The sequence below is a fragment of the Engystomops pustulosus genome, chromosome 2 (genome assembly GCF_040894005.1).
Source record: "Engystomops pustulosus chromosome 2, aEngPut4.maternal, whole genome shotgun sequence".
Taxonomy (NCBI): domain Eukaryota; kingdom Metazoa; phylum Chordata; class Amphibia; order Anura; family Leptodactylidae; genus Engystomops; species Engystomops pustulosus.
Window position 1 is genome coordinate 94,988,416 of NC_092412.1, and position 20,295 is coordinate 95,008,710.

The following is a 20,295-nucleotide window of genomic DNA, read 5'->3' on the forward strand; positions in this document are numbered from 1 at the left end:
CCGTGCGGCTCCCCAATGCTCCCAGCGGCTCCTCTTATTTCTTCACTTTGCGTGTAACAGCGGACAGAGGCACATCCATGCGCTCTGCCCTCCGGTGAACACTATGACATCATCAGCGGTGACACTGCCACATGCACTCGTTTATAAGGCAAGTTTTCATTTTTCTGCACATTTTTTGTGCTGAAAAACTCAGCATATACATGGTGTATATGGTAAGTTAAGAGTAGAGGCACTACTAGGGTCCTATCCTAAAAAAATACAGACGGTCCCCTACTTAAGAACACCAGACTTACAGATGATCCCTAGTTACAAACAGACCTCTGGATGTTGGTAATTTACTGTACTTTAGCCTTAGGCTACAATAAACAGCTATAACAGTTATCAAAGGTGACTGCAACATTTTAAAAATCCAACTGTCAAAGAGATCAAAAAAATTTGCCTGGAGCTACAATTATAAAGTATACAGTTCCAACTTACATACATATTCAACTTAAGAATAAACCTACAGAACCTATCTTGTACATAACCTAGGGACTACCTATAGCAGCTATATGTTAGATTTATAAAAAAATGTCATGCTTTATTTAGTTGTATATCAAAATTTGTCAGGAGTAGTGATGAGTGGACCCGCGATTGGCACTTGCGGGTGTTTAAATGGGTCCGCTCATCCATTGATAACCCCTTAATGACCGCCCTATTGGGAATCTACGTCGGTCATTAAGGGTACTTCTTCTGACGCGACGCCTTTCTACGGCGCCGCGCCAGAAGAAGATTTCAGGACATCGGGTCAGTATAATGCCGGTGTCGGGCTGTGATATCACAGCCCAGACCCGCACTAACACCTGGGATCGGAAAAACTCCAATCCCGGGTGTTTAACCCCTTACACGCCGCAGTCAAGTATGACCGCGGCGTGCAAGTGTGTCCCCCGTCGGATGATCGCTTGTTCAAGCCAAAAGGTGGAAAATGTATGAAAGAAAAAAAAAAAAGAGTAAATCATTTTATAATAATAATTAAATAAATAAATAAAATAAAGTCCCATAATCTCCCCAGTTACACATATAATGCAAATACAGTATATAAAACACAAAAACACTCGAAAAATGTACATATTTGGTATCACCGCGTCCGTATTAATCTGTACAACAAATCTAAATCAATATTGAACCCACTCGGTGAATGACTAAAAAAAAAACTACGAAAAACTTCCCGTAATATACAATTTTTCATCAAACACCATCACAAAAATGTTCTAAAAAGTGATCAAAAAAAGCTACGTTCCCTAATATGATACGACTGAATAGAACAACTATTTTTGCAAAAAATGAGCCCTCAACCAGAACTGACAACAGAAAAATACAAAAGTTATGGCCCTGAAAAGTTGTCAATAGTAAAAACAATGCGATTTTCTCCAATATTGGTTTTGCTCAGTAAAATTGAGCAAAGATAAGAAAAACGATATAAATGAGGTGTCACCATAATCATAGTGAACCAGAGACTAAAGATAAAATATTATTTTTACGTTACGGTGAGCCGGGGAAAAAAGTGCTAAAAATCCAAAATAACAATTGATGATTTTGTTCGTGTCACCCTTGAAATAGTTAATAAAATCTCATGAATAAGCTATAGACCCCCAAAATGAATTATCTATACATTGTAACTCACCACGCAAATAATAAGCCCTCATATGTTCGCATTACCAAAAAAAATTAAAATTTATAGCTTGTACAATGTGACAATACAAATCTGCTGTGAATAGCGCTGCTTTGATCCTATGCTCGGCCGTGCGCCCATACAGCAGTTTACCACCACATATGGGGTATCAGTACACTCGGGAGAAATTGGGCATTAGACGTTTCAGAGCCTTTCATCATTTTATTTATTATGAAACTGTCAATTTTGGCCTAAATTAATGTATTTTCCAAAAAAATCCAAAAGTTTCTAAATCGCAGGTCCATATTGTTTTAACCCATGTGAAACACTTAAAGGGTTAATAGACTCAATAGAAGTTGTTTTACATACATTGAGGGGTGAAGTTTCTATAGTGGGGTAATTTATGGGGTTTTATTATCATATAGGCCTTACAAAGTCACTTGAAAGCTGAGTTGTCCCTCAAAATGTGAGTTTTAGCAATTTTCATGAAAATGAGAAAAATCGCACCTAAAGTTCTGCACCTCATAACATCGTAGAAAAATGACAGGACGCATAAAATATCATCTCAACATATAGCAGACATTCCTTAAATGTTAATTATCAAGCTTTTTGGGTAGTTTTATTTCCTGTCTGGAAAGCAGAACATTTCAAACTTGGAAAATGAAGAATCTTTAGAAACTTTTGCCAAATTTTCACTTTTTTTCAGAACGAAATGCAAAACTTATCACTTAAATTTAGAACTAACATGAAGTACAATGTGTCACAAGAAAACATTCTCAAAATCACCTTGATTTGTTAAAGCGTTCCGAAGTTATAACCAATTATCGTGACACAGGGCAGATTTGAAAATTAGAGTCTGGTCATTGAGCTGAAAACTAGTGTCGGTGATAAGGGGTTAACACTCAAGATCAGTGCTAGAACCGATCACAGGTGTTATTCTTTACATGGCGCAGGTGCTTTGCTAACTCATCTAACGGTGGGAACTTGCATTACAGCACTGCTAAAGACCCACATTAACCTTGGAACCTGGCTTGAGACTTTTCATCTAAATCCTATACCCACCACAAATAATCACGTTCTTCAAGTACTTGTATTGGGGCACTCTCCTATATCTGGCAGGAACCAAGTTCTCCAAGCACTTGTGGTGCGCTGTTTGCATCTATTAGATGTGCGCAACAACACTCATTACGCATGCGTAAGTATGTTCTCATCGCTCACGGCATCTTGAACGCTGCACTAAAAGTGAACCTACAAGACCCAGTGATTAGTAAGTACACTTACATCCAGACCTTACAATGCAATCTATGTAATACCTCAAGCCTGGGCCAGGATACTTATCTATCCTATGCCTGCAAGGGACTATTCATACAAAGACAGTGGTACATACTGGGGGTCATTTACTAAGGGCCCGAATCGCGTTTTTCCATTGGGTTACCCGAATATTACCGTTTTGCACCGATTTTCCCTGAATTGCCCTGGGTTTTTGGCACACTCAATCGGAAATCGGGGGCGTGGCCGTAAGAAAAACCGGCGGATTCCGAAAAAACCCTGTATTTTTTTTTTAAAAAGTGTCGCTTGACACGCGCTTACCTGCACGTAGCAATGGATCGTGAACTCCGACGGACTTCAGCACAGCAGCGCCACCTGGTGGACATCGGACGCACTACCTTAGTGAATCACCGGAAGACCCGAATCCTCCAAGGAGAACGCGCCGCTGAATCGCGACAGGAGCGGGTAAGTAAATCTGCCCCACTATGTTGGCATCTTATGCTGGCTCATCTTCAAAAGGAGACTAAAGTCAGAGACTAAAACAAGTGACAACCATTTTGTGCCACTTTATGGTTATCTAAACAACAAGACTTTGGTTTTTTAATGCCCACATGGGTTTATTTTGATTTGTTAGATGTGCTGCAATATTTTGTGCTGCTACATTTTACTTTATGTACTTTATATTATATTGTATCTTTCAATATCTGATCAAATGCTGCACTTGGTGCAAGGGCTTGCACAATACAGTTCTACAGCTTCCTAGTCATATTTTGTATGTGTTTATGTTGATTTGAGGAGTCAAACTTGCCTTACATATAGTTACACATTTTAGAGATATAACTCATCTTGATAGTATAAACCCCTTCTATGCAACTAAATAAAGCATTTATTGTTTTTATAAATTTAAGAGAGATTTTTGAGCTAGCATTATTTTAGTATAGGAACTTACAAATGCATATACCCTTTCCTTATACATATATACCCAGGACAGTATATGTTCACAGTATAGTCCTTTACCTTTAAATTTGACGCCCCCAATCTACTCTCCATTGCTCTAAAAGGTTATTTCTAAAATTCAAAAATATTGAGGGATAAAGACTAACAACTATAGGTTGGGGAGTTTAATATTAAGTGGAAAATTAATGAATTACTAAAGCACATGGAGAAAGCATTTTTCCTTTTTTTACAAAGTAATCCTGTAACTAAAACTTGAATCAGGTTTACAGTTTTGAGAAATACATGGAATAGAAATCAGAGAACTGATAAAATTATTATTTGGCATGGAAGATCTTACTTCTGCAGATAGGTTCAGAAAATTAAAAGTACAGTATATACTAGAGTGTAAGCCGAGGCCCCAATTTAACACAAAAAACTGGGAAAACCTATTGACTCGAGTATAAGCCGAGGGTGGGAAATGCATTGGTCACATGCCCCCCAGAATATAGCCAGTGCCTGCCCCTCAGTATATAGCCCGTGCCTGCCCCCAGTATGTAGCCAGAGCCTGCCACCAGTACATAGCCAGAGCCTGCCACCAGTATATAGCCAGCGCCTACCCCACAGTGTATTGAGAGTGCTATCCCCACAGTATATACTCAGTGTCTGTCCCACAGTATATAGCCAGTGACGTGCCCCAGTATATAGCCAGTGACCTGCCACAGTATATAGCCAGTGACCTGCCCCAGTATATAGCCAGTGCCTGCCCACAGTATGTAGACAGCGCCTGCCCCACATTATATATCCAGTGCCTTCCCCACAGTATCTAGCCAGTGCCTGCCCCACAGTATCTAGCCAGTGCCTGCCTCCTAGTATATAGCCAGTACCTGCCCCCCAGTATATATCCAGTGCCTGCCCCCCAATATATAGCCAGTGCCTGCCCCATTATATAGCCAGTGCCTGCCCCACAGTACATAGCCAGTGCCTGCCCCCCAGTATATACCCAGTATCTGTCCCACAGTACGTACCCAGTTCCTGCCTCCAGTATATAGCCAGTGCCTGCCTAAAAGTATATAGGCAGTACCTGCCCCACAGTATATAGCCAGTGTCTGCCCCACAGTATATACCCAGTGCCTGACCAAGTATATAGCCAGAGCCGCCCCCCCACAGTATATAGCCAGTGCTGCCCCACAGTATGTAGCCAGTGCCTGCCCTACAGTATAAGGCCAGTACCTGCCCCACAGTATATAGCCAGTACTTGCCCCCCAGTATATATCCAGTGCCTGTCCCCAGTATGTAGCCAATGCCTGTCCCGCAGTATGTTGCCAGTGCCTGGCCCCCAGTATATAGCCAGTACCTGCCCCCCAGTATATATCCAGTGCCTGCCCCCCAGTATATAGCCAGTGGATGTCCCACAGTATGTAGCCAGTGCCTGCCCCACATTATATAGCCAGTGCCTGCCCCACATTATATAGCCAGTGCCTGCCCAAAACTATATAGCCAGTGCCTGCCCTAAAGTATAATCCGAGTGCCTGCCCCACAGTATATAACCAGTGTCTGTCCCACAGTATATAACCAGTGCCTGCCCCAGTATATAGCCAGAGCCCCCCCCCCCCACAGTATATAGCCAGTACCTGCCTCTGCGCCTTCGGATTCCTGTGAGGTCCCGTCGCATAAACCATAACATCAGCCACATGCTGATATCAAATTGTGTGCAGTTGACGGCGCATAAACTATGATGTCGGCAAGCGGCTGACGTCATGGTATGTGTGACGGGACCACGGGGGGAGCCAAAGAAGGAGCCAGAGCTGAAGACAGAAGAGGACCTGCGGGGGGCGTCGGAAAGGTGAGTACTGAGTTGTTTTTGACGAGTTGACTCGCGTATAAGTCGTGTTAGGGTTTTTCAGCACATTATTATACTCGAGTATATACGGTAGTAGTCTGGATGAGATAAGGTAAAATGGTTGTTCTTTCTTTATATAAACAGTAAACAGTTCTTTAATATCAAAACTTGGTTCCTTGGATTGAACAAAAGGTCACTACTTTAAAATAAAGAGTTTCTGAATTTAATTTACCTTTTTCACCAGGTACACCTGGACTTCCGGGTGAACCTGGTTGGCCTCGGATTCCTGGCACTCCCATTAAACCCATTTCTCCTTTTTGTCCTAATTGACAAAAAGCATTTTTTAATATTATTTTTCACATGAAGCTTAAATACATTATACAAAATTATACATGTTATACAAATTATACATGTTACCTTGAAGCCCAGGAGACCCATCCTTTCCATGAGGACCTTGAATACCCGGGACACCAGGCATACCCATAATGCCAGGCATACCAGGTGTGCCTCTGTCTCCCTTTGGTCCCGGCATGTCAGTTCCAGGAAAACCAGGATAACCTCTATCACCCTTTGCTCCTATTGGACCTGCAGATTATAGCAAAGTAGATTTAACTTATTTTCTACAAACTGAGCTGCAAAATGTAAACATTCCTTACCTAGGACAATTCTTAAAATATCTTAAAATACACAATGCATGTTAACAAATGTTTTGAAAATGATCCACATTATCGAATCACATGGTATGTAATTGACAACAATCTTTTTTGTCCCTGGTTCATTATCATAGTACCAAACTGTAAACCTTCCCCTAGCAGATTAATATGTGTCAATGGTCTTGTTACCTGGAAGTCCTGGGGATCCTGGTTGTCCTTGAAGCCCTTGTTCTCCTGGTGGGCCAAATCCTGGGACACCAGGGTTACCTCTTAAGCCTGGTGCTCCAGCTGGCCCAGTCTCACCTTATTTAGAAGAAATACAATAAAATTACAATTAAAGTAACTTACATAAGCAAATTTTATTCATAAATTTAGTAGATTCAATGAGTTACATCATTAGTCTTTACCTTTCACTCCAGAATGTCCTGGAACTCCTGGAAGACCTTGTTCTCCAGGAATACCTGTAAGCCCTAAGTTTCCTTTTTCTCCAATAGCTCCAGGAGGACCTGGAGATCCTGTTGATCCTTTAGGGCCTGGAAGACCTAGTCCTGGCTCACCCTGAGAAATTAAAGAGGAAAATAAGCATTTAATTAAAAAAAATATTTGTTTATTAATATTGTTTTATACAATTAACAAATAGAGCGCAAAATCATTCATCTCTCAAAATTAAAAGAGGTATTTTAAAATGTTCCCAAAGTTGTCTCCATGTGAAACAAACACCTGCTTTCATGCCCCCGTGGACTCCCAATTGCTTTTACCATATATTGTTCTACACACAAGGTTCTCACTATTGTCAAAGGAGAACAAGAGGAGCTGGTACTTAGTCTGCTGTTAGAGACCCTCTCCATAGTCTTATGTGCCTCTCCACTTCTTGTAAAACTACAATGGTCAATATACCCTCTGTAGATGTGGTGAGGATGTGTATCATGGAGAACCCTACCCCCCAAAAATAGACATAAAGGACATAATATTTAACAGCAGTTCAATCGAAGTATATAGAAATGTATTATATTTATTATTATTTCTATTTTTAACCATTTATTTGTGTACTTACTTTTGGCCCTGGTGCACCTGTTTCACCACGTAAACCCTCACGACCTGGCTGACCAGGGTTACCATCCAGTCCCCGTGCACCATCAATACCTTGATGACCTGGAAAATTGACATAACGGGGGAGATAATTTTTCTTGTACTGTCCTACCTCCTTGTTCCTCATTGACATACTATATGGAGAACTCTGTTACATCACTGGGCACTTAAAATCATGTGACCAGGATGACATAATCTAATTCCTGTTTCACATGCAACATCTGCCTCATGTATGTATCTGATCACATGAAATCACAGCAGCCTCCATAGAGGATTGGGAGAAGTAGAATTCCATGGAGGATGGGGAGGAGTATGTGGCTCATATATTCGATGCACTTAAGTTTTTTAAGTCAGTTTTGTAATATAAAAAGTGGAAATTTTTGCTTTCCAATATAGACTGTTGTCTCACACTATTTTCATGCCTAGTTTCATGCCTTTCATGGTGAGTTCGGTTGTTATACTTGTAATGTAGTTTGTATCCTGTCAGACCTGATTTTGTGTATTCTTTTTTCCATTTTTATGTGAAAAATTCCTTGAATGAAACTTTATTGAACAGAAAAGGTTGCAATTATTGATGCATGCCATTTTTTGCCATAGAATAAAAACAGTTAACACGACTTTCTAATCTTTTAACTCTTTTCGGTGCACTTTTCTACAAAACTACTTGAACCCCAACTAATGGACTTCAGTCCTGGCTTACAAATGGGTCTGACATGTAGCACAATTATTAACTCCCCTAATTCTTCTAAAGGCATTTTCTATTCTATAATAATTGATTTCTTCATTAATGTATTACAACTTGAATGCAGAAAAAGAATAATTAATCATCAATGCATATAACATTTAAGTTAACATTTGGCATATATTTAACATATCACATATATAAACCAACCTTTTTCACCAGGTAGCCCTGGAAGTCCCTTTCCCTCAATTCCAGGATCACCCTTTTCTCCAGGAAAACCTGGTCTCCCTGGAAATCCAGGAGCACCCTTTTCCCCTGATGATAACAAAGGATAAAAATAAGGTTTGATTAGCTTGCATAACTATTCATTAATAATTGTATTACCTATTAATGATGCTATAAAGTAAAAACACAAGTATACCATAATTCCAACATTTGCATCATTGTGTTATGACTGGGATCTGCGACAGAAAGACTAGATATTAAAGGGGCCAGAAGATGGAGGACTAAGGAGAAAGTGAAACAGGACTGCTATAACCAACTTGACTTCTTTAAATTGTAGCCTAAGAACCATTTCCAACTCTATTCCCAACCTGAGAAATTTGATAACTGTGGTTGAGCGTGTTCTATGCTCCACCAACCATTAAATATTTCAGATGAATGTAGGCCTGTGGTTTATTATTTTTATTTGAATCAGTTTTTATTCATTTTTGTAACAAATACAAAGCTCATTAAATGCATGAGACATAGGAATTATAAAATATCTTCATTTACATAACCGTTGATTGGGGCAAAATCTTAGGGTCTTGTTAATACTAAGATCTACAATCTTCTAGTAGTTTCATTGACCAGGGGTACTGCCTGTCCGAAAAAAAACCTTACTGGCTAGCTAGGTTTAAGGTTGTACATATCAGGTGCTTTATTGCAGGCTGAGCAGGGTATCCTAAAGGGGTAAGAAATTAGCCAAGACTGTAAGGTGCGTGGGAGGGCGGTCAGGCTGGAAATTAGCCAAGGTCTGGAGGTGCGTGGGAGGGCGGTCAGGCTGGAAATGGTTGGGGATTTGATGAGATGAGACAACCATATCTGTTTTTTAAACCTCTATTTACGTTAATAACTCTAGTTACATTAAAATTTGTGTATCCTCGGGCAATAAAAGGGGGGATCCACAGATTCCCAGTTGGGTTATGATGTGTTTTGCAGCTGCTATTAAGTGAATCAGCAGGCTGCACTTGAAAGGCTTACAATGGTGGTACGGTTTGACTAGTGGTGCCCTAGTTGATGTGAGTGTGTTTCAGACCAATGAGCCACTGAATACTTTCACCCTTAAGATAATTGTGCTGGTTTATTCAATATAAAAGAAGAGATAGCTTTCTTTTTATTGGCTTCAGAAGTAAGGGCAGAGGGTTGTTATAATGTAAAAGAGTAGAAGCAAAGTTGGGTCATAGTATATAGAGGTGCGGACACAAAGTTTAATGGTCTGTTGTAGTAAGAAGATTGGGAAACCAATTGTAAAGTCAACTGTAATAACAATATTGTTTGGAAATGGGATGTCATCTGTACAATCACAAATGATGAATTTAATTAGAAATAGATTATATTGTTGAGTGTATATGGGTCTTTGGATAGGGTCCAAACTTTACATATGGCCCTGCCTAAGGGTACTGTAAAATTAATAGGACATATAGAAATATCTGTTTTGGCACAAGTAGTTAGGAGGACAAGTATTCATCCAGGGATACTCTCTTTTAAGATCCTAGCAATTCCACACACATTGTAAACACTTTACACTGTACACCTTTGCTGTATCACAACATAGTTCCTAATCCGCTAAGCATAAGGTAATAAAATATTGTTAGCATGGAGTGCTTTCATTTAAGGTTTTAGCAGAATATGCACGTTTGCTTCTATGAGAGATGTCATGTGCGGAGGTAGTGGATTCTCTGAACCACCGAAACGATGACACAAGCCAACACCTGGGACCGGAGTCTAAGTGGCACCCAGACTTGCAGGATGGTCTTGCTGTAGCGTGGTACCACCAGGTCGTTCCACAGGGGTGACTTGTCCATGGTCGCAGCCAAAGTTGAGGTACAGGAACAGCAGGCAATCTCGTAGTAAGGGACAGACAGGAGGTCAGGATGGGCAGCACGTTATCAGAGTCAGGGACATAGCAATAGGTCAAGGCAGGCAGCAAAGGAGTGTAGTCAGGAACGGAACTGGGGTCACAACGGGAAATCACAAGAATAGCACAGGGCATCAGACAAAGCTTTCACTAAGGCACGAAAATCCGGCGGGGAATGTTGGGAGAGGCCGGCTTAAATCAGTTTCCTGGGAATGGCCACCACCAATTAGTGGTGCGCTGGCCATTTTAATCCTCGAGTGCCAGCGTGCGCGCCCTTGGAAGTGGGGTTGGCTAGGAAGTGGATGGCTGCTGGAGCCCGTGACCCAGGATGTGGATCGCGGGGACAGCGCACACTGAGGGGCACGGGTGTCCGATTACAAGAGAATGAATGTGATTTGCACACAACCAAAATACTAGTTAACAATACCTTGATCTCCAGGAAAACCAGGAGATCCTGCATTTCCCATTGGTCCTGGTGGGCCGGTTAAAAATGTTACTTTTCCAGGTTCACCTTTACTTCCTAAAGAAAAACAACATTGTATGCAATTAACACCAATAATAATGTATGTAAATGAAATTGAAGCTGGTATTGTATTATTGAGTTTTCCATGGAATAACAACTCATTGCACTTACCTGGATTGCCAGGTAATCCTACTAATCCTGGTACTCCAGGTTCTCCTCTTTCTCCAGGTTGCCCTGTTGGGCCAGATCCTGGAGGTCCTTGCAAACCTCGTTGCCCAATTATCCCAGGGAATCCAACATCTCCAGGTGGTCCACGCTCACCTTTGGCACCAATTGTTCCCTTAATTGTGAAAGTATCAGCATAACGTTATTAATAGGAGATATATATTTTGGGCCCTATGTATCTGCACGTAATGCATTTTATTTGTATATAAAAGTCTCTTTGCTGAAATCTATAGTGATATTCTTTTGGGTGGTGACTTAGTATTGCTTTTGGCTAAAATGGGAAATGCTTTACATTTGAATTAAGGGGCAGGATTAAGCACTTGTAGCATGAAACGGGCCGTCTCCTCTAGTGGGCTCCTGTTCTGTCCTTATCTCCCGCAGCGAAGTTTTAAATCGTTTTGGAATGAAGACTGTATTTTCTACTCCAATGGTGAGTGCCAGCTCTTTCTTTCTCCTTGCACACTTTGTTCCTGTATATAACAAAGAGCAAGAGCACCACCGTTTGCGTTTTCCAGGATCCTAATGCCCTATATTGTATCTCCTATAACTTTTGTCTTTCTAATTGTCTGGCAGTACCCCTCATTTTTCTCCTTTACATTTGAATTAAAACAGTTTTATGGTACATGGGTGAAAAATAAGAGCAGAGGCCCCACTACATGCTTTGGACACACATTAAACTGTCAAGCATAGCACATACATTAGACATACTTATCATACACCCATGGTTGGCTAAACAAGGTGGCAAAGTGGGCAATTGCCCAGGGCCCCCAGGTGGGTGGGTGACTCAGGCTACTGCCAAATTCACCCATCAGGAGTAAGGACCTTTAGTACACATATCAATGGCACCTGTGTTAAGACACAGGTGCCATTAATAATGCAGAAGGGGCAGACAACACCTTTCTTTACAGTGTGAAAAACCCAGGCGGCGTATTATGATGATTTCCCTGCACTGACACGTGACCCGGCAGAAGTGGCAGGAGAAGAGAAACGGCATTGGCGTGGGAACAGGCAAGTTAATATAAATTGTATTATTTTTTTAATTGCAACATGCAGATTGTAATGAATTATGGGGGGCTGCATAAAAATAGACCTGTGGGGCTCTGTATATAGACTGTGGGTAGCTGTATATTTACTGTGGGGAGTGGGGCTGTATATTTACTGTAGAGTGGAGGCCTTTACATAGACTATGAAGGGGCTGCATATTTAGTGTGGGGTTGGGTGACTGTATTTAGACTGCGGATGGGGGTTTGGTGGCCTGTATATAGACCATGGCGGGGTGGCCTGAATATAGCCTATGGGAGGGTGGTGGCCTGTATAGAGACTTTGGAGGGTTAGAGGTATGTATATAGACTATGGGGGACTGTATATTTACTGTGGTGGTGGAGAGGCTGTACATAGACTGTGGCTGGGTATCGGGGCTGTACATAGACTGTGGGGGTAGCGGGGCTGTATAAGGACTGTGGGGGATGTATATAGACTATTGTGGCTGTGGTCATATGATGTATTTCTATTGTGTTTTGAAATGCATTATCAAACCCATACATGTTATATTTGTAGGAACATGTGTTCTACATTGTTAACCCTTATTGTTAATACACAAAAAACATTGTTACGTATATAAATAACTTGTGCACGTCTGGTGATGTTTCTTCTTATGTGGTCGCACTTGGTTTCATAACACAATGCATGTATACTGTGTTTCCCCTAAAATTAGACAATGTCTTATATTAATTTTGCTCCTAAAGAGGCACTAGGCCTCTAACACTATGGTGTTATAAATAATAATTATGGGTTCCTGTATGTAAGCACTGTTATCCAGATGACATTATGTTGTTAGTGACTATGTATTTTTAGGGACGCAGTGTGGAAATGTGCTGGACAAAGCTGAAGACATCTGGCGGTGGTATTAGCAGTGATAAATGATGGCCAGGAGAAGTGGTAATGAAGTCCTCTTCCTGATGGAGTAGATCGTAGCCTGATGTCACTAATGTTTCACTGACTGATACTAATGTGTGAGATGTGTGAGACAGCGTCAGCCTGTATAGTGTCAGTCATTAGTAATGTTGTCATCTTTTTCTGATCAGTGTCTGCACGCTTTTGAAAGATTAGTCTGAATTTAGAGGGACAAATATAGCAGGGGATCGGGGGTCTGTATCTATCTATCTTTCCTGTCCAAAAACTGCAGCACTACAGTCCAGGTATCAGATGAAATAAGCTGTGGACTTTATTACGAGCTGTAACGTTTCGGCAAAATAGCCTTTTTCATGCTTGAAAAGTTGCAGCTTATATCACCTGATACCTGGATGGTTCATAAAATAGTTTTATGTCAGGGCCTCATTTTTAGTTTGCCCAGGGCCCCACTTTGTCTAAAGCCTGCCCTGCATACAAACTGTTGCATACCAAACACCTACAAACTAAATAAACCCACCATAAACATCAGATCCACACCAAGCTGTATTTGAGAATGGCCCATCCTCAATTCGTGGCCCCTGAACAACTACACAACTGCACAGGCAGTGGCCCACATTTATTAAAGCCTCTGCGCTAGTTTTCTGTATGACTTTGCACTAGAAAAAAACTTGGAAACTGCTTGCACATGTATTTAAAAAGATTTGTTTCGCGGCTGCACTATGCTCGTCGAAACACAAATTTCTGCACATAAAGGGGCGTTCTGATTCACAGTTGGAGTGTGCACCACATTTATTACTGTGACTTGACAGAATTTTGTTGCATGCTGTATGTTAAAGGTGCACCAAAAAAAGTTGGTGCACTCTGCTGGAGAAGTGCAGGGGTGCCAGATTCATGAAGAACATGTGCCGCATTTCATGAGTCTGGCACACCATGCATACTCCACAGGCAAACTGCACTTTGTGCAGTTTGCACTGTTTTTGCTAAGTGTGGGCCAATATGTCCACCCTTGGTTTTACCATTAGTATGTGAAATTGAATATAGTGTGAGTACATATTTGATCATCGACATGAGATTGATGTCTTGTTTTGTCTTTGCTGCTAAAGATGTATGAATAAATTAACAAACCACAGAGCAATACCATGTAGTAATTTTGAGCCTCAATTTTACAGTCTTTACTATTTCCTCTGTTTACAACACATCTATATGCATCAAACCAATATATACACAGTATATTTACCAATATACACTATATATAGCTGTTTAAAGTTATGGTTTCACAAAAAAAGGTGCTGCTGCTCCCTGCTCACACAAAAGGAAGGGGGGGGGAGTCATGTGACAGAAGTTTAACTGAGTGTATTCAGTGCTGTGGATGCAGAAGTCTTCTATACAGAATTGTGAGGTAAAACATTTCCCCTGTTCCCTATCAGACCCTGAATCCCAGTTTGTGATTATGCATAACTTTATATGTCTCTCTCTGCTCCTAACCAGTTTTAGCAAAGTGTCTAATTATAAATTCAGTTTAGTGATAACTGCATTTTTGCTTCTCTTATTAATTGGCTTAGTTGATGCCAGAAAAATACAGCATATTGAGGCTTATTTATTGGCACATTGTAACCAATGTTCCCTTTAGCTGAGACTGAGCCCCTTTTGTCATACAAGTGAAATTAATGTATAAAAACAGTTTTCTTGATAAATGTGGTGCACGGATTTTACAGTTCTTTGGCACAACATACTATATTATTTATATATCTGCCCCTGTATGTCCAATACATCAACCATTAAACTTTTTTTTTAGTACTGGAAATTGAAGTGTAACAAAAAGTACAGACACTTTTCTACTTTTGACAATAAACGAAATAAAATTAGCTAGATAATTACTAAAACAGAAAAAAATTATAAAATAAATTACTCATACCGAAACACCTTTGGGACCTGGTTGTCCAGGCTGACCATCTCTTCCAGGTCTTCCTTCTCTTCCAGCAGGACCTTGCAATCCAGGGAAACCAGGATCTCCTTTATCACCTTTCAATTTTGGTTCAAAATAAACTTCACCAGGTGATCCTTTTGCTCCAGGCCTTCCGATAAGGCCAGGAATACCTTGTGGTCCCTAAAATAAAAGGAAAAAATTATTTATCATGTTAAAGTAAAGATCCATACTATCCATATGGAGGGAGATTCCTGCCTGTATATAACATCTAGGGGGGGTCCTGCCTGTATACTTTATATAGTCTATGAGGGAGGAAGGTGTCCTGCCTAGATATACCATCTATGGGGGTCCTACTTGTATGTACTATATTTTGGGGGTGGGGGTTTGCCTGCATATGCTATTTTTGAGGGAATGGTCCTGGCTGTATGTATTTGCTTTTGGGGGTATCCTGCCTGTATATGTGATCTATCACTGGATTTCTGCTTGTTTATACTATCTATAGGGGGGTTCTGTCTTTATATACTATCTTGGAGGATGTTTAGCTGTATATACTATCTATTAGGAGGGGTCCTGCCTGTATATACTATTTATTAGGGGGGTCTTGCCTGTATATACTATCTATGGGGGGGGGTCCTTTCTGTATATATTATCTATGGGGGTTCCTGCTTGTATATACTATTTATGGGGGTCTTGTCTGCATATACTATCTATGAAGTTTTCTAGCTGTATATAATAACTATATATTAATTAGGGGAGGTCTGGTATAAATGATATATTGTGGGTGCTGTAAGTGCTTTAATTTATTCAGATTCATACAATGTTTTTTTGTTGACAGATGTGTTGTAAGGGGTATAAATTATTAAGAAGCTTGGTTATCCAGTTTACATTATATGAGTATGTTATTTGTAGGTGCACAGTGTGGGGAATTTGCTGCACAGAGCTGAAGACATCTTGGTGCATATTCTGAAAAGATGTCGTAAAGATATCGCAATGAAGTCCTACTCCTAATGGAACAGATCACCACATGTAAGGTATTAGGTATTAACCCCTTAAGAACGCAGAGTTTTTTCGATTATTTCTCGCTTTCCACCTTCACATATCCATAACTTTTTCATTTTTACGTGTACAGACCTGTGTAAGGGCTTATTTTGTGCTTAACAAATTTTACTTTTCTGTAATGTTATTTATTTCAACATGCCATGTACTGCGAAGCTGCAAAAAAATTCCAAATGTGGAAAAAAAAATTTTTAAAAACTGCTCATGCATCACGTTCTTGTAGGCTCAGTTTTCACAACTTTGACTATGCACTCCAAATAACACCTCTACTTTATTCTTTGGTTCGGTACGATTGCGGTGATACCAAATTTATACAGGTTTAATACATTTTCAAAAATTAAGCGAATGTGTACAAAAAAGAAATACATTTTTTTGCCATCTGCTGACGCTAATAACTTTTTCATACTTTGGGGTATGGAGCTGTGTGAGGTGTCATTTTTTGCAAAATGAGCCGACGTTTTCATTGCTACCATTTTGAGGTCTATGCGACATTTTGATCACTTTTTATTCCATTTTTTAAGTGATGTGAAAAGGTGTAAAAGTCACGTGTCGGACATTTGGGCGCCATTTCTCATCTCGGAGGTCACCGCCGCCCATAACCGTTTTTATATTTTGATAGATCAGGCATTTTGGGGCGGCGTCAACGGAAGGGCTAATAGCCGCAATTGATGCAAGCACCGACTGCGGTTATTAGCGGTGGGGGTTTGCTGCAATATTCAAAAACCCCCAACCTTGTATGAAGAGGACTCAGCCCGTGAGCCCTCTTCATACATTCCCTGCACCGTTAAGGGGTTAATGTCTGTCACTGAGTGACTACTAGTGTGAGGGACAGCATCAACATGGGTCGTATCAGTCACAGGGTGTCAGTGATCTCATGAAGTGTGAGGATGTCCTCAATTGTTAGTGCCCCCTCTCAGTGTCGCAGCTCCCCCTGGCCCGAACTCACCTCTCCACGCTTCTGCTCCTTTACGGCCTAGGCCGCGCGCGTCCCTGCTTCCTAGGGCACACGCACGCCGGATCTCTAAGATTTAAAGGGCGCATCGCTTATTGGCGCTGGTTCTTCTGGGTTTCCAATTTAAACCGGCGGCTCCCATCACTCCCAGCCGTATCTTTGAGCTATATGCCATTGAGAAAGCTTGCCTGTAATATTCCTGCATTCCTGTGCCTGCGTTCCTGTGCCTGCGTTCCTGTGCCTGCGTTCCTGTGCCTGCATTCCTTTGCCTGCATTCCTGCGCCCGTGTTCCTTTGTTCCCGTTCCCTCCCACGTGATCTCCTGTTGCTGACCCCGGACTTGGACTTAGACTCTCCATCTCTGCCGCCTGCCCTGACTACCAGCCTGCTTCTGACCCCAAGCCTGGACTACGATTTGGTACTGTATCCTTGGCTGCCACTGGGGGCTAGTCGCACCTGTGGAACGACTTGGTGGCACCCTGCCGCAGAAAGACCATCCCGCTCTGGTGAAGACCAGGTGCCACTTAGATTCCGGTCCCAGGTGTCAGCTAATACCATCTCTCGTGGTGGTCCAGATGGTCCACTGACCCAGAACCCTGACAGTTAGTAATGCTGTCAACACAGTCTTTTTTAAAAATTATCTTGCAAGTTTGTTGAGTCGAATATAGCAGGGGATAAGGGTAGGCTGCTCAAGGAAGGCATTTCAATTTTCGTCTTAGGCAACAATAAGGCTACAATCAGCCCTGCACATACACAGATTGATTCATGCTAATAATATTTTTTCTTCTATACTGTGCATGCATACTGTATATTGTTTAAAGAGAATTACATATATATTACAGAAGAGGATTCATTACATACAGGTACTCCTGGAGGGCCATCATAGCCTGGTTCTCCCCTGTCACCCTTGCTTCCTGGTTGTCCAGAAGACCCTTTAGATGAAAAAAGTTAATTAAAAATACATTAAAATAAAACCCTAAACTCAGGTCCAAGCCGCTGAGTGAGTGACCTGGAAAAGAAAGTTTGTGGGATGTCGCATTTGCCTGACAGACAATGACCTGATTGATATTAGAAAAAGAAGAGCTGCGTCGATTGTGTAGTATTTTTTCGGAGACAGGTATTGGTAAGATTAATTAGAACTCACCTGATGTAACCTTGTTTCAATGCCTCAAACTTATACTCAAACTATAAATAGTTCTAATTGTCTATATCAATATATATATTGATATAGACAATTTAGACACAAAATTTTTCATGTTCCCATTTCTAATTTTATTTGATTTGCAATCATGTTTTACTCCTATTTCATTATGACAAAAATTTTATTTACCAGGTGAAGGGGGTGGTCCACCCCAGATATGCGTCCAATCTTATACAAAAAAGGAATTTTATACGATCTCAAAAGTTTGTGGACAGCGTGTCCAACAATGACCTGATTGAACAGAGCTTGCTGAATTCTTAGTACTGTGAATTCGTAAATGCCACTTAAAGCCACTTAAATGCTCTGTACTTATTTAAGTGTAGCCAAATTAGGTTGATCCACTGGCCCAGATATAAAATTAGCGAGGAACTAATGTGCAGAGTGCGCCTGATTAATGAAGATTCAATATTCTGCCGCACCCTGCACGAGTCATTCTTTTTTGGTGCACTCAGTTTATACAATTACTGAGTATAAACCGAGACCCATAATGTTACAAATAACTGGGAAAACGTATCGACTCGATTATAAGTCTAGGGTGGACAAACCATTGGTCACAGCCTCCCTGAGTAATGTAATGCTCAGCAACATCCCTGAGTAAAGTAATGCCCAGTAGTCTCCCCTGGTAATGAAACACCCCATGCATTCATGTAATGAAATACCCTGCAGCAGCCTCCCTGGTAATGAAATGCCTTGCAGCAGCCCCCCCAGTAATGAAATGCCCTGCAGCAGCCCCCCAAAATAATGAATTGCCTGATGTAGCCCCACAAATAATGAAATGCTTTGCAGCCTCCCTATTAATGAAATTCCCTGTAGCTCCCCTTTTTATTAAGTCCCCTGCAGCCCCCACTATTGAAATGTCCTGCAGCCCCCAATAAATGAATTGATTTGCAGTCCCCCAAATAATGAAATGCCCTGCAGCCCCCCATTAATGAAATTCTCTGCAGCCCCATTAATGAAATTCTCTGCAGCCCCCCTATTGAAATAAACTGCAGCCACGCAGTGCATAAAAAAATAAACTTTCATACTCACTCTCTAACACTCCCCAATGCTCCCTGCGGCTTCTCTTTGTTCTTCTCCTCCCATGTAGCAGAGCAGGCAGAGACGTGTTGTGGCGGTGTTGCCGCTGATGACGTCATAGTATGCGCCGTAAGGCAGAGCACATGGATGTGTCTCTGCCTTCTCTGCTATTAGGGAAGAGAATAACGAAAAGGAGCCGCAGGGAACATCAGGGAAGCGGTGGAATGTGAGTATTTAAGTTTATTTTTTTTATACATTTGTGTATAAGCCAAGGTGGGGTTTTTCAGCACATTTTTGTTGTACATAAGTTTGTACGGGATGTCGGACTTTGACATAAATGTGGTGCCCGATGTAAATCAGCACCAGAACACCTCTTTAGGTGGAGTGTTTTGTGCTGTGGCCGGCGCAATGCAGCTGGTGGAAACAGTTCATAAATACATGTGCATCAATGTGCAAACTGCGCCAGAAAACTGGCACATAGCAGGAGGAGCGAGTTTTCTAGATAAGACTTAGTATAACTTTTAATTTATTCATCTATATCTTTGCTCTTTGTATGCTTAAAAATATCCATGGAAATGGTCATACTAAGTGCAAGAATCGGGCCTCGGTTTCTACTCGGGTCATAAATCTGTAAAACCATGATTATATAGTAATCACTTACACTACTAATCATTAAAGATTGCTTTTTGTGCATATTTGGTATCAGTAAATTAAAGCAAGTGATAGAGAGAGATTAGCTGATTGTTGATAAAAGATGCCGTCATACCTGGCTCCCCAGGGGGACCTTGTGGTCCTGGTGGACCTGAGAGTGTTGAGATTGTGTCACACTGAGGGCAGGAATCCCCTTTGTCACCTTTAAAGAAAAAGAAAAATCTTCTTTAATGTCTTTGTAAAACTTAGATTCACATCAACATTTGCTCTGCTTAACAAGTCATACTGCAGTAAAGGATGGCAACTGTGTGACCACTATATATGGTATATTCATAAGATGGAACCAACAAAAAAGGAACGTAAATACACAGATTGGCATCTGTGTGAGGGGGAACCATTTTTATATAGTAGTATTTCATTTTTGAAACACAGTATATTGTATTTTGTGCAAAAAGTACATAACTGTATACACAGGTGTTTCTGTTTAGATACTGCTCTCCAGGCTGGTGTAGATTTAATTTATAACCTGCGCCCATATTATTCCACATCCCGCCACAAGCTGCTTCTTCTTAAAGTGGCACACAAGGAGCAGATTTTGTTGCGGTAAAATGTTGCATCACTGTTTTTTATAATCTGCAAATCTAAAGAGTTGCA

The 20,295-nt window shown here is 41.0% G+C and overlaps 1 protein-coding gene across 1 annotated transcript in view; it reads right to left on the minus strand.

Annotated features, from left to right (window-relative positions):
* Window positions 1–20,295, minus strand: part of COL4A1 (collagen type IV alpha 1 chain) — a 116,191-nt gene that overhangs the window by 25,609 nt on the left and 70,287 nt on the right. The window contains exons 23-33 of the mRNA XM_072135562.1: window positions 19,757–19,843; window positions 17,634–17,704; window positions 14,754–14,945; window positions 10,874–11,042; window positions 10,667–10,759; window positions 8,331–8,435; window positions 7,404–7,501; window positions 6,757–6,907; window positions 6,539–6,652; window positions 6,114–6,281; window positions 5,929–6,018 (exon numbers count right to left, since the gene is read on the minus strand). Of these exons, the coding sequence (XP_071991663.1) occupies window positions 5,929–6,018; window positions 6,114–6,281; window positions 6,539–6,652; window positions 6,757–6,907; window positions 7,404–7,501; window positions 8,331–8,435; window positions 10,667–10,759; window positions 10,874–11,042; window positions 14,754–14,945; window positions 17,634–17,704; window positions 19,757–19,843 (1,338 nt within the window). The remainder of the gene's footprint in view (window positions 1–5,928; window positions 6,019–6,113; window positions 6,282–6,538; window positions 6,653–6,756; window positions 6,908–7,403; window positions 7,502–8,330; window positions 8,436–10,666; window positions 10,760–10,873; window positions 11,043–14,753; window positions 14,946–17,633; window positions 17,705–19,756; window positions 19,844–20,295) is intronic.